The sequence below is a fragment of the Clupea harengus genome, chromosome 8 (assembly GCF_900700415.2).
Source record: "Clupea harengus chromosome 8, Ch_v2.0.2, whole genome shotgun sequence".
In the NCBI taxonomy this organism is placed as follows: Eukaryota; Metazoa; Chordata; class Actinopteri; order Clupeiformes; family Clupeidae; genus Clupea; species Clupea harengus.
This window is the reverse complement of record NC_045159.1, coordinates 29,427,957-29,442,000: the sequence shown is the minus strand read 5'-3', so window position 1 is coordinate 29,442,000 and position 14,044 is coordinate 29,427,957. Positions and strand designations below refer to the sequence as shown.

General features: G+C 39.7%; 2 protein-coding genes across 3 annotated transcripts; both read right to left on the bottom strand.

The window, feature by feature from the left end:
- Positions 1–3,226: 3,226 nt before the first annotated feature.
- riox2 (ribosomal oxygenase 2) lies at positions 3,227–7,124 on the bottom strand. 2 transcript variants are annotated; one of them, XM_042708612.1, is made up of 10 exons: positions 7,020–7,124; positions 6,269–6,708; positions 6,019–6,138; positions 5,792–5,920; positions 5,362–5,465; positions 4,984–5,086; positions 4,457–4,625; positions 3,888–3,976; positions 3,656–3,796; positions 3,227–3,548 (listed from the first exon to the last, which is right to left on the bottom strand). In XM_042708612.1, the coding sequence occupies exons 1-10, from the start codon at positions 7,099–7,101 to the stop codon at positions 3,375–3,377; spliced, it is 1,551 nt and encodes a 516-aa protein (XP_042564546.1). In that variant the 5' UTR covers positions 7,102–7,124; the 3' UTR covers positions 3,227–3,374. The 2 variants fall into 2 exon arrangements, with proteins under 2 accessions (XP_042564546.1, XP_042564545.1); XM_042708611.1 differs by having other exon boundaries at positions 6,269–6,711; positions 7,020–7,118.
- Positions 7,125–7,991: 867 nt separating this feature from the next.
- On the bottom strand, positions 7,992–11,729 carry LOC116221383. Its single transcript, XM_031571259.2, has 5 exons — positions 11,441–11,729; positions 10,902–11,219; positions 10,380–10,658; positions 8,947–9,033; positions 7,992–8,508 (listed from the first exon to the last, which is right to left on the bottom strand). The coding sequence occupies exons 1-5, from the start codon at positions 11,667–11,669 to the stop codon at positions 8,372–8,374; spliced, it is 1,050 nt and encodes a 349-aa protein (XP_031427119.1). The 5' UTR covers positions 11,670–11,729; the 3' UTR covers positions 7,992–8,371.
- Positions 11,730–14,044: the final 2,315 nt, after the last annotated feature.

The window sequence follows — 14,044 nt, the reverse complement described above, 5'->3', positions numbered from 1 at the left end:
TTCATCACTGGTGTTTTAGGGGTTCAGGTTGCAAAGGTCTACTGTAGCACATGGCTGATGATGCTCCTTGTTATTTATCAGGACAATCTGAACCAGGAGTGAGCAGTAGTGTTATGGCATCGGTTCATGTTATTTACTTTTCATATTACAGAACTATGTCGACTGTCAATAAGTGTCCTCCTGACATGCAGACAACAGTATTTGTCTTTACTTAGGCTTTCCATGGATTCTCTGGAGAACTTCTCTCTATATCCTTTTCCAAGAAGAACAGTTACTGAAAGTTTCTTTGCAATGATGGCTTAGTCGGTTATCAACTGTTCTACAGAGGATAATTCTTAAAAATAATGTACGTATTATGTTTGAGTTTTTCAAAGAGGAGCACGGAAGGAATCTTTTTATGTGTAAAAAGACCTACATTTTCTATAAAGCCATAATATAAAGCCATAATAATATTTCAGTGAAGTTGTAAAGACATGTTTTTCCAAAAACCAAAAACAGCTGAAACTTTGGTTCCAGACCAAATGCACTGTTTTCTGGATCTGCAGCACCAGGCAATAGCAGTCCCCTGCCCAGGCTCCAGATTAGCAGAGAACCTAGTAAGAGCTGGCTATGCTGACCTGTGAGCCTGGAACACTTGAAGCCCACTTGAAGCCCATCTAGGTCATGCATTTGATTGGGCTGAGTTCCTCAGGCTGTCTTAGTTCACCGGGCCACCTGGGTATTGTCATATAATGTGTACATGTATGAGATAATGTGTACACCTTATGAGTGACGTTACCGGTAATGAGATCACGCGAGATATACGTTAGTCTTGGGTTGATGCTAAAGTGATAAGTTTGATTTACCTGCCTGTGTGTTACCTTCACGTTTGTTCAATAGAGAACTTTGCACTTATACTTATTGAGTGGACATCAGTTCTTTACAGGTATGGCCTTCAGACCAAATAATATCTCTATGGTACATTGTGTGTGACTAATGTTTGCCACTGTGATAAACAATGGAAATTGTTACAAAACAGAATACAGTGGTTGACTGATGTTGGTTGCTACTATGGTTGTAAAGAAATTAACATTACTCAAAGCTGTCAGTTATCGGCTGCTGCTGCTGCTGCTGCTGCTGCTGCTGCTGTTTCTGCTACAGGAAAGGAATTGAACTGCCAGTAATTTGGTCCTGTGTTTTCTACATGTATGTGTTGTTTTAGAGTGGATGACACAGAGACTGAGAGAAGTGTTTGGACCTATCATCCAATAATTGGCACTGTGGTGTGAGGAGCTGGCATGCTGTCTACTTACTTCAAAGGCACTTCTTAGGCTATACCTTTTGTGTGCTAAAATGAAATAAAAGCAGTCAAAACCATTTCCAAGAAGTGTAAATTGGTGTATGTGATAGTTTTGGAGGAGGTAGCAGATATGTGTGTGTGTGGTAACGTCCCAGTTCAACACATCCCAACTCAAAAGAGTGGGAAGATACACATGAGTTCTTGAAGTCAATGTTAAAGAAAGTTGTTGTATAAGAAGAATCTATTCATCTTCTGGGAAAACTTCAAATAACTTGTACATTTCGTTGAAATATCCCTATGCTATTTTTAGGCTTTACATCAGGATTCATTTGGGTAGTTTTCTGCCTATCACGTGTAGAAAACAAACCATTTTATAATACTTGGTTGTAAACAAATAAATACACAATACAGTTAGTGGCACACAACATAGCAAATGCCACAGTAACATCCAATCAAAAACATCAAACTATTTGCACGCTTATTCCTATGAATATCAAACTATTTGCACGCTTATTCCTATGAATATCAAACTATTTGCATGCTTATTCCTATGAATATCAAAGCAGTCACTGGACACTTTGTTTAAGATTTAACATCAAACAGGATAGATTCTGAACTTTGCTGCATTATGTTATATCTAGCAATCAGCCCTCCCTGGACATGGTAGCTGTACACAACTAGATGATGAGATTGACAACAGCACACACACACATTTGGACATGGTATCTGTATACAACTAGATGATCAGATTGACAATAGCACACACACATTTGGACATGGTATCTGTACACAACTAGATGATCAGATTGACAACAGCACACACACACATTTGGACATGGTATCTGTACACAACTAGATGATGAGATTGACAACAGCACACACACACATTTGGACATGGTATCTCTACACAACTAGATGATGAGATTGACAACAGCACACACACACATTTGGACATGGTATCTCTACACAACTAGATGATCAGATTGACAACAGCACACACACACATTTGGACATGGTATCTCTACACAACTATATGAAGAGATTGACAATAGCACACACACACATTTGGACATGGTATCTCTACACAACTAGATGATCAGATTGACAATAGCACACACACATGTTTTCCTAGCCTTCATTTGGGCAGGATGGTGTAGAGCAGACAGGAAATGTGTGGGAGAAGAGGACATGCAGGACTGAGGAATGATCTGGGCCAGACTCCATCTTGTGTGCGACCTGTATGTGCTGTGGGACACCACTGATGCACGATTCCCCCCGAGACGCATCGTTTCAAGTGTAATGGCCTGCACCTGCAATCAAGTTTCAGGCCTGTTACATAGAAATGGAGTCAATAAAAGTCAATTAAAAAGTAGCGTGTGAAAGATTTTATGAAGATCCTTGTAGTTTCCAACGCTGGTGAATTGGCTCAATGTTAAAATAGCTTGAAGAGTATTCTCAATGCAACTTTTCACAGAAACAAATACTGGCATCCTACAAACAGCACAGAACTCTTCACATTCAACTCTTGTGTGTGGTCTGCCACCTAGAGGCACAAAATATAATTTACAAAAAAAATATTTTTTTCTTAGAATTGATGTTAAATACCGGTATATTATCATTTTTAACAATAGTCACAAAGAAAATGATAGAATGAAGGTATGTGGTTGCATTATGAGTAGTAAAGAAGAAGATCCATTCCTGAGCATCGTTCAATTCACCGAGGGGTCATCCAACTCCAATACCACTGGAGTGGAGGGATGTATGAACCAATGACCATGACAAAAAATGTTATTTACTTTAGTTCAACAATATACTCAGCACCACAGCTTGTTTTAGGTCCAAACAAACCTCAAAACAAAGTGCTTCGTCAAGTTATTCTCACCCACTTCACTGTACACTCTACTGCCTTTGGCAGGATATAATGTAATGAAAACCCTGGAGACAGACTTGGTACAGGGCAGGCGTGCTTTTATTTGGTGTTGACATTCCGAGACGACCACTTCACAGACAACCCAACGACAATAACCGCTTACGAGAGGATACAAGGTCATATGTGTGAGGTGGTGATTCAGCGGCCTGGTTTAAGGAGACATTCCTATTGTTCCGTGGGTGAGCAGACCTCCAGCAGCCCCTCTGTCCAGAGCGCCAGCACCAGGCCCAGTCGTGCGGAGTCTGGCTCCAGCTGCAGCCCGGCCACAAGGAGGCGCTCTGCGCCCTGGAGCTGCTTGAGGGCAGGCAGATGACAGACAGGGAAGCGCACACCCTGGACCTGCCACAGAGGGATTTCAGCGTTCATTACAAGTTGGAAGGGAGGGGGGGGGGGGGGGGGGGGAGCCTAGCAACCAACTGTTTAGAATTTTGATTATTTGAAGTTACCCTCTGACTAGGACATTCCTCGTCCTCGCCGTGGTCGTGATGGTCGTGGTCGTGGTCGTCTTCTGGTTCTCCCATCATGTGAATCTTTCTGTTATTCTTCAGCGAATGCACCACAAACACCTCCATCTCTGTGGCCTCATCCTAGGGAATTGTCAAAACGACTTTAATTGCATGAAGCTTTTAAAGAAGTAGTTCTATGCAAGCGCTCATTAGTACAGCACATCATACTTACTGCTTCATCCTGACCTGGCTGCACTGTGACGAGGACATGGTCCTTAAATCTCATACACACAAGGTCCTCCAGCTGTGGCATCTTTCCAGCTGTGAAACCATGAAAAGATGTGTTAAGGGCTCCTGAAATCAATTTACACTGACATCACCACGTAACGAGCAAATAATGTTTTTGTCCTAGCAGAAATAGGAAATCACACAACCAACTGATCTTGCCAAGTAAGAGAGGCTGTAGAACCCTGAGTCTAAATAGATCTTCTATTATTGCTGATGCAAAGACAACAAAAGAGAGAGCTGTAGAAAACAATAAAATACATCTATTTAGACTCAGGGTAATATAATCCAATATCGGAACACAAAGTTCTCATCGCTGTGAACTTGATGAATCAAGGCGTAGGCTAAATGAAGGTTTGAACCTTGATCTGTGGGAACACTTCCTATTATTAAATGATTTAGCACCGTGTCTGCTTACGGCGACTGGACAGGATAACCATGAGTTTAAATTGGTCTATCATTTCAAGACTTTTTTCCCCCTCTGCAAACCATGAAGCTAAATCAATCTCTACTCACTTGGCATGATGTTTGTGTTGTCACTGCTGTAAGGTGGGAGCCGGTTGGACACAAAGTCTCTCTTCATGTCTGTAGAGCGCAGCTCCTCTTTGCCCTTGTCCAACTTATCTGCTAGACATCTCAGGAACGTAGAGAGCTGTGTGGACACCTCTGGACCCACACTGACATTCTGACACACACAGAGACATATATGGAAGACACTTTGGTGATGAGGAATGGTTTGAGTACAATTCTTTTTCTCTGTCCAGAACTTTTGGGGAACCAGAAGTGTTTTTTGAAGTTGCAGTTTATTTATTTGTTGCTGAAGGAAACGTCTGATTTCAACAGTAAAATCTACATAATGTAAGTATTTAAATATAATAATAATATTATAAATCTACATAATGTAAGTATTTAAATATAATAATAATATTATAAATCTACATAATGTAGGTATTTAAATATAATAATAATATTATAAATCTACATAATGTAGGTACTCTTTGTCATGTAACACATGAACAGTAAGACACAGTAGTCCAACTCACTGTAAGTAGTTGTCTGGGCATTCCAGCGCGCATGTTGATGTTACTCTCCATAGAGTCAAACAGAAAACCTGGAAATATGTCCAGCAAGTAGTCTCCCCAAGACCTGCAAAACATACAGAAATGAAACTGCTAAATTATAGACAGAAGTCACGCTCTCCGGCGGTCAACATTTAGTCGAGAGACGTATATATACATTTAAAATATTCAAATAATACATTGACAGAAACTCTGCCTATTTTAAAACAATGGTGTTTATGAAAACCATATCAAACTAAGCTTTACTGTTTCTGTAAGACAGTCCCCGTGGACATCTTGAAAATGAGGACATACATTCTCTCTTAATATTCTTATATTGAATATTGTTTGTAGAAAACCCACATGTTCTGATAAGTACTGAGAGTTAGGTGTGTGGTGTGATCCACTTCTGCAGGAGTGTCTGCTTGGTGGATTGTACCCCTGGGGAAGTACAACAGGTCTCCTGGCTGTGAAGAGACCACACACTTCTACTTGATACAAACTTTTGGAAAACATGCTCATTTGGTTTTTGTCAAAGGAATGCAGAGAAAATTGACATGATTTGACATCTCCCCACCTGATTTAACACGGCAGACAATCAGTATAACTGATAACATTGCCATATTGGGGGTAAAAGTAACACAATAGTAACTTTCAAATAATAATAATAATAATAAAGGTAATAGCAATAATGATAAATTAATCTCCTCCGAGTCCCCCTCAACATATTCCTTGGCATTCCCCACAACACGTTGAAATGAAGAATGGGCTGATCTAGATGCGCCAGCTGCACCTTCAGGATGATGTCATGTGTTGGGCTGCCGATTCTGTCCTCAGGCGCGACGCTGTACTCGCGGGCCAGTGGGACGATGGGACTGTACAGCCTCCAGTGCTTCTCTCCCTCCAGCTGCAGGATGAACACCTGTGGACAGACGGACGGACGGACACTCAGTGACTCAGGACCAATGTGCAGGCAGGCACTGACTGAGAAGATGTTCAGACACTCTTACTTCCTCATACCTCAACATCATCATGGTGTGGGGGCAGCCCCTGAGATGCCTTGGGTGTGATGTACACATTCGACCCCACCAGAGAACCGAAGAAACTCTCTAGACGCTCCTGAATACGCCAAAGCTCATCCTGGATACATGAGCAGGGAACATACCTCAGAACCTCTAACAGAGAAGAATGGTGACACACTAAATCATGCTTATTCAGTGTCCTTCACAGATCTGAACAGAAACAGACAGGCGGGAATAGGAACACTCACCTTAAATCTTTGAGGCTGGTGGAATTGTATGGTGGCCTTCTTCTGATCAAAATCCTTTTTCAGATGGTTGTAGTTGACACGTCCTTCTTTATTCATTACTTTCTTCTTGCCATTCACACACCGGCAGACATTGACATCCCTTGCATACTCAAGATCCTGACTACACAGTGCCTTCAGGTCAGACAACTGGAAGAGGGACTGGTAATAGCTGGCTAAGCCTGGGTCAGACCTCTGCAGAAACAAGGGCTTCTTTTCCCAGTATTCCTGAAAGAACTCTTCCACGCCAACAGGAGAAATCAGACTTTCAAACAAACTAAGCGGGGTGTCAAAATTTAATGGAGAAAACCCGACATCTGCCTCCACTTTTTTATGTTTAGCAGAGGCCGCGTGCTGGCATTCTGCGGACGGTGGTGACGATGATCCCCTTTTCCTTGGCATGTCTACTGAAGATGACAGGCACAGTTTTAGTGATTTATAACCAGCATATTTAATTTACGGAACATTTAGAACGTTTTCAAGTGGGTTAATTTTACATTTGATCAGCTAGTGGATCCGTCTAGTTGTGCTACTTCACCCAACAACTTAGCTAAAGTTTTAACCACTTACGTTAGCCTATTTCTGTATGATAACTTGATTCAGAGTTTAATCTGTTAGATGACAACATTCGTTCTCACAAAGAAATGATGGCCACACATCATAATCATATCCACACACTAAAATCAAATGCCACAAACATGATTTTCAAACCCACCTCGTAAATGGCTTCGGCAGCAAGACCCGTGTGCTCCGTGATAGGCAGCGTACAACTGAAAACAACATCCGTTCAGAACCATATTCCATTGCAATAGTTCCGGAGTCATACAATCTTTATTTTGAAGTTTGACTAATTCTAACTGGCTTCTTTCTTTCTTTTTTCTTCATTCTTGACTTTATTCATAAAATAATATTGGTCCATTTGAAAACACGTTTAAAAATCCACAATCTTAATGTAAGCTCAATAGCCTACAGTGTATCCTCAATATTCATACATGTTTTGTGTTGTGTTGTTTACACCTTATGTGTGATTATTTTGAATCTTGACATTTGTTGTAGATATGCTATTATTATTCAAGCACAGGATGCTAGTAACCCATGATAACACTTGCAAATTTGAGAACATGGACATTTACCCCACATAAAATCATATCGGGTCAAAGTTATGCATGGAGCACATTTAAATCCGCAAATTGTATATAGGCCTACTTATAGGACTATGGAGCATTTCTCTCTCAGATACTCACAATAAATGCATACGAGTTTAAATATCAAACAGGGCATATTCTCCCAGTGGGACTATATGCCATTTAGACACCACACCATTCATTCTAGATCATTCTCATGTTATAATGTGCATGTTCATATAAAACCACACCATTCATTCTAGATCATTCTCATGTTATAATGTGCATGTTCATATAAAACCACACCATTCATTCTAGATCATTCTCATGTTATAATGTGCATGTTCATATAAAACCACACCATTCATTCTAGATCATTCTCATGTTATAATGTGCATGTTCATATAAAACCACACCATTCATTCTAGATCATTCTCATGTTATAATGTGCATGTTCATCTAAAAATCAGAACAATGGTGATCTCAACTCGATCGAAGCACACAGATTTTCATTGACATGAACTGACAGTAACTCTTCAGTAAGAACAAACACGGAGAAAGGCTACTCTGTAATGCTACTATTTATTGCTTTCACTTTATAATAATGCACTAAGGGTACTAAACATGACCTCCAAGGTATCTGATAATCAGCTTCAGAAAGCCAAGCTGTATGAGACTGTGTTGAAGATTGTCACTGAATAGAATATTAGCAATCCTCTAATAGCCTTTAGCCTTAGCGATAGCCTTTCAGCCACAACAATCTGACCTCAAGGCAAATACTGTGGCGAAAACTATGAAATACTACATGAAGCAAATGAGTGATGAGAACAGACCAACAGTGATACGGTATCATAAGTTAAAAGCTTTAAATAGACTCGAACAACAGCCTTGTCAGTTCTATGTGTTGAATCTGACAGGTATTGGGTGTAGTCCAGGGACTGATCTAATTCTCATATACACATTGCTCCCGCGGTGTTTCTGTTCTCTGTCTGACGGGAATCCTGCTGCCGAAACTGAAGTTCTCGTAAACTTTGTTGGTGTAAACCAGGGAGGCATCTATGGGCTTGGTTCTCTTCTTACCTGCACCAAAAAAATGTAATGTTGTTATATCGTATTATAAATAACATGAATGTAGTTTGTACAGTGAGTGTATTTTGTGAGGAAACTAATTCTGTATTCTGACACATAATGCACCACATCACACAAACAGGAAAGAAAATGGGGGTGGGAGATGTCAGACGCTGGGGTGGGTGAGAGATGTCAGAAGGTGGGTGGATAGTTTCCTCCAAAGGCGTGTGTGACATTCAAAAATGAACTTGGTTCTTTTGACATAATTTTAATTTTAAATAGTGAAATGAACCACAGTGTAGTGTCATGAGATAAGAGAACAACTTTAGGCTTTAGGCATGACTATGGGGAAGGTGTCAGTAACCATAAAATAGCGTATTTAGTTTAATGCCGACATATGTATTATATGTAAAGATTTACACACACTAAGGAAATGATGAAATAACTTACATTTGTAAATAATGAGAGCAATGATGATAAACAACACTGCCCCAGTAACAGCACAAATGCAGATTATTACCAACCAGTTGTTGCTGCCTAAAACAGAAAAAATAGTTCACAATCAGTGACATGTTAACAGATTCTTTCTACCTTGTGCTGCCTTTGGCAATTTTTAGTTATAGTTTTGTCAGTTTGGTGCCACCTAGTGGCCAACTTTAATATGCTGTAAATATGACAATTCCTGACAAGATTGATTTATAATGTCACAATAACCTTTGAACTAATGAAAGTCATCTTTGTTGACACAGGTCATTGAAATGAAGACTCCGGAAAACATGTATCGTATGGTCTGAATAGTCACTCACACACGTTTTGTAGTGTTTTCAGTTTTACTCCATTTTCATTCAAACGTGGTTTGAGTTAGTCTGGCTGTCATATTTGGTTTAGGAGAAACACACAAGAAGGACTGTTGGAATGTTGTAGCCACTTAGTGATTAATGGAAATACTGTGATGCGTTTTAATTTGATTTGATTTGTTTTCACACAATAAGTAGCCTAAATCAGTGTGTTGAACTGCGAGTGAACGGTGCAACTATCCTACTTGTGATCTGTTTCGTTCAGCCCCCTCCACAACAATGGTACGGCCACAGAGGTTAAAGTAGAAAAAACCGCACTCTCAAGCTTGTCTCATTGCTTATTTTGACCAGTTTATTCACAGACGCGTTTCGGCCTAAGTCATCGTCAGTGTGTAGCGTGAACACCAGAATGGATGCTTTTTATCATAAAGGGGTTAAGGGTCAAGGGTTACAAGTGAATCACATGACATCACCAGGGTGCACAGATTCACAACATGTTCGCACACAAGGCACAGTACTTCAGACTGTACTAAATAATTTGACAAATCAAGTAGGCTAAACAAAAATACAAAAATGCAAACAGAATGATTGAGGCGGTAATACAACAACCACTTCAGCCCCCTCTCCTATAGTATCCTAATACATCAATCAGCAATATGCTCCACACAACTCATGTGCACAACCCAGTGAATATATACACATCTTTACACAGAGGGATCATAAAAAGCAGTTCAAAACTAGCTCTTCATTCAAACCATTAGGGTGTACTGTTTGAAGCATAAAGATCCAGTAGGCCTCCCGCTGAAGGAGATAGCGCTCTCTGTCACCACCCCGGCCACAGAGGTTAAACTAGGGGTATTACTATGGACTTGGTCAATAAAGACACAATACAGATATATTCTTTTGACCTGGACACTATACATGGTTCTACAATTAAAGCCAATTCAACATACACATGACCGTTTCAATGAAGCAGAAATGGATTAGTCTGAGCGTAATAACTATTTCTGTTCATTTGAAGCCTACTATATTACAGTTTCAGTGGAGTACAGTAGAGTATGTATAGGCTTTATAGGCACTGCTTACCTTTCTGTGCAGGAATTATCCGGCTTGATGTAATGTGACCTGATAGATGTGAAACGGAGCAGGTGATGGTGTCCCCATCTCTCCACTCAGATCCACACAGACGTAGGGAGCTGCTTACGTTGAAAGAGCTGTTGATGACCTGCACCTGTCCAGATGTATTCTGACCGTTGATGTTCCAGATGAAGTCAACTTGCTCTTGATTGATGTCATCCAGTGTACAAAGCAGCTGAACACAGTCAGCATTGGTGGTATTCACCTGTTCTAACTCAAGGCTTGGCCCTAAAGTTAAAACATATATAAAAGAGTAAGGGTCATTCACTTTAGCACAAAACAGTGTATACACTTTTTCAAAGTGATGACAGTAGGTTGTAGGCATGTACAACCTACTGTCATCTTGAAGGCATGTCTTAGTATCTTGAAGGCATGTCCCTTTTTGTTAATTTCAGATGGTAAGATCAGAAACGTAAACATTTCACAAGAAGGGATCAAAACACTACATTTTAAACACGTAATGGTAATTACCCTCCATTGAATGAAGTTCCATCGTAGTGTTATAAATGTCTTCCGTAGGTGGTGGTATAATTCTTGTTGTCAAGCAGCTGTAGGATCCAGAGTGACTGTTTTTAAAATGTGCTACATTCAGACCATGTAATGAGGGTTTAAAGGATGGTAGACAATGTTTAGGGTTCACATATGTCAAATTTAGACTATATTCACATATGGGATTTACAAGTCCACTTTTTCTCCATTTCACATGAACAAAGTCATATTCTTGAAAGGTCGGTTCACAAGGCAGGTGGACTGAGCTTCCTCTGGCAGCTTTGATGACATCCACAGAATCTGCAAAACAGAAGCTGACTGATTCAACTGTTACTTTTGTCTGAGGTTTATGTTCATTATTTTCAAAAACAAAGATAATAGTTTTCTCAACATATTGAACACAACCGGAAAGATTGAAAATGTACATATTCATTGGTATAGCAGTCAAATTATTACATAGAAATGGAAATGTGGAAAAACATTTGAAAGAGTACATGTAAAAACAACGATAAATGCCTTACCTGTTATGGTAAAAACCATGGACAAGACCCAGAGAGGACTCATTGTAAGAGGTGCAGTATCTTTGATCTTGTTGAGTAAACCTGCCGCTTGTGTCTTGATCTTGTTGAGTATACCTGCCGCTTGTGTCTTGATCTTGTTGAGTAAACCTGCCACTTGTGTCTTGCGCAAAGGCTGCACGTAATCACTGACCTGCACCACAACTTCCTGTTGAGGGTGGAGGCACATCATTTGCTCACAACTAGTGCAGTTTGTTTCCAGCCTCTATCGGAACTACAGATGTCTTATTAACACAATTGACAAAATCATGGAAGTTCTGTATTTATTTCAAACACACACTACACAATAGCTTTGATAGCTCGTTTTGAAAGTAATAAGATGACTCATACTGCTGTTGTTTGTGCATTTTATACAACTGCTCTTGGCTGGTTACTGAAATGACAGGTCTTAGTGTCCCATCTGTATCTTCACTTTCACATTTACCAATTACCTTCTGTACAGCTAGTGCCACAAGGCAGATTTTGTTGACATATTGCTTGTGTTCATTCACTACAGGCTCAGTGTCGGTGGAAAGGGTGTTCAATTACACGCAATGTAGTGGAAATGTAGTGGTTGGATGAGTGCTCCACTTCTACTGAAAATATATATCATGCAAAGAAAGACTGATGCAGTTATAAGTGATCACAACCAAGAAACATCATCTATGTTTTTTTCTGATTGGTGTTGCTTTTGTTGACTTAAACTAAGGTGCATTTTCATGCATCTCCATAAGGCTCATGTTGGTTGGCGACTCAATCCAGTATGCAGAATGGCAGTGTTAGTCTAAATGCAATCTCTAAAGAAATAGTCAGAGACAAGTTAAACATATGTTACTTTAATAGGTGTTCAAGGAATTGCGTTGCGTCAGCAGACAGTGTTATGACATACAACTCAGTGAAAAGGGCTGAGGGCAATGGCAAAAGGGATCCCTTTCTACGCAGGGTGTCCAGTAAGGCAAGGCTGCATTAACATCTGGGCTGTAACAATCAAGTCCATACATATCAGAATACAGTACTATTGACATAAATTAGGTCAAGCACATCTCAAGAAACCCTCAAGGAAACAGACCTGGTGTAAACCTCTAGCAAGACTGTTTCACAAAATACTTTGATAGCCATGGAGGGTACATTCTTCAACAGAGAATAGAATATATCTGCCATTTTCTGGGTGCATATTCAGGTTTTAAGACTTAAACAACTTATACAAAGAAAAAAAAAAGGAAAAAAAAAAAAAAGATAAAAATAAATACGATGCGAAGATTTGGCAATTTTTTTTTTTTTTTGTTGTAATGGTTGAGTGCCCCTGGTTTGACCTTTGATTTGACCTCCAAATCAGGGTGCTCTTTCACCTTTGACCTCCAAATCAGGGTGTTCTTTCACCTTCGATTTGACCTCCAAATCAGGGTGCTCTTTCGGAGTCTTAGAAGTTTACCTTTTTCTCTGTTGTCATGTGAGGTGATGTATGAAGCAAGGTTGAGCTGTCTCAAAAATGTTTTTTTTTTGTTATGATTGTGATGACTCTCTTGTATGTTATTACAAACGATTCACCTGTGTCAACAGCCTACAATTCTTCCTTCCTTGTTCATCACACACAGAAAGAAAGGATTAGAATTAGAAAAATACAGGTACAAAATCCATTACATTCAGGAGACAGTACTAGCACAAAAGGGTATTATCAATAGTCTGTTAAGCAATATAGGTTTCTAGAGGCATCTCCTACTTAGAAAAAGGTGACAGAAGTTGGGAGGGTGGGCGACAGGAAATGGTACAGTTTCATGCCTAATGCTCAAATCAGACCAAAGTTGGGCAATGCATACACATACACACGCTCGCACACATACAACAGCAAGAACATACTCAATAAAGTTTCCTCTTGATATTGAGGAGGCTTAAACAATTCGCTATAATGGGATGAATGTGACATGTATGTTATGGGGGGATAGAGATTTTTTTTATATTTTGGTTAGGGTTTAAGGTGCAAATACTTTCTTTAATTAAGAGGCATTCAAAGGTGCCCGTACTTTGTTAAAAGTCAAAGTTACCCACCAAGTATAGAATTATTTGTGCTGATAATATATACTTTTGACCTGAAGATTTATGCAACCAACAAAATTGGGAGCAACTGTTTTGTCCATGTATATTTGTATAGAATTTCTATTTAAAGACAACTTTCCCTTTTCTTTGGCAAATGTCTGTGGGCCTGTTCACACCTGGCATGATCGTGATCTGATCACAAGTGGACAGCTCTAGGTATGTCAGTTCACACCTCCCATTACAATACGGACTAGATGAAAACCTCTCGCACAGCACTAGTCTTTTATACAGGTTATCTATGCTTCTGTTTACTAAATAAGGCTGTTGTTGTGATTCTCTGCTATTTAAGCACTCTGATTTTACTTACTTAGTTTTCTTTCTTTTTCGCAAAACTGCAGATATGATGCTTAGCACAAACTGGCTTTTTAAGCTACGGTAAGCTAACTCATCTTATATCTGACTTGGATTCAACATTGACAGAGACAACATTTGTAGTCTACTGGATTTTTCTAGTGTGTTTTTTTTAAACCTGTG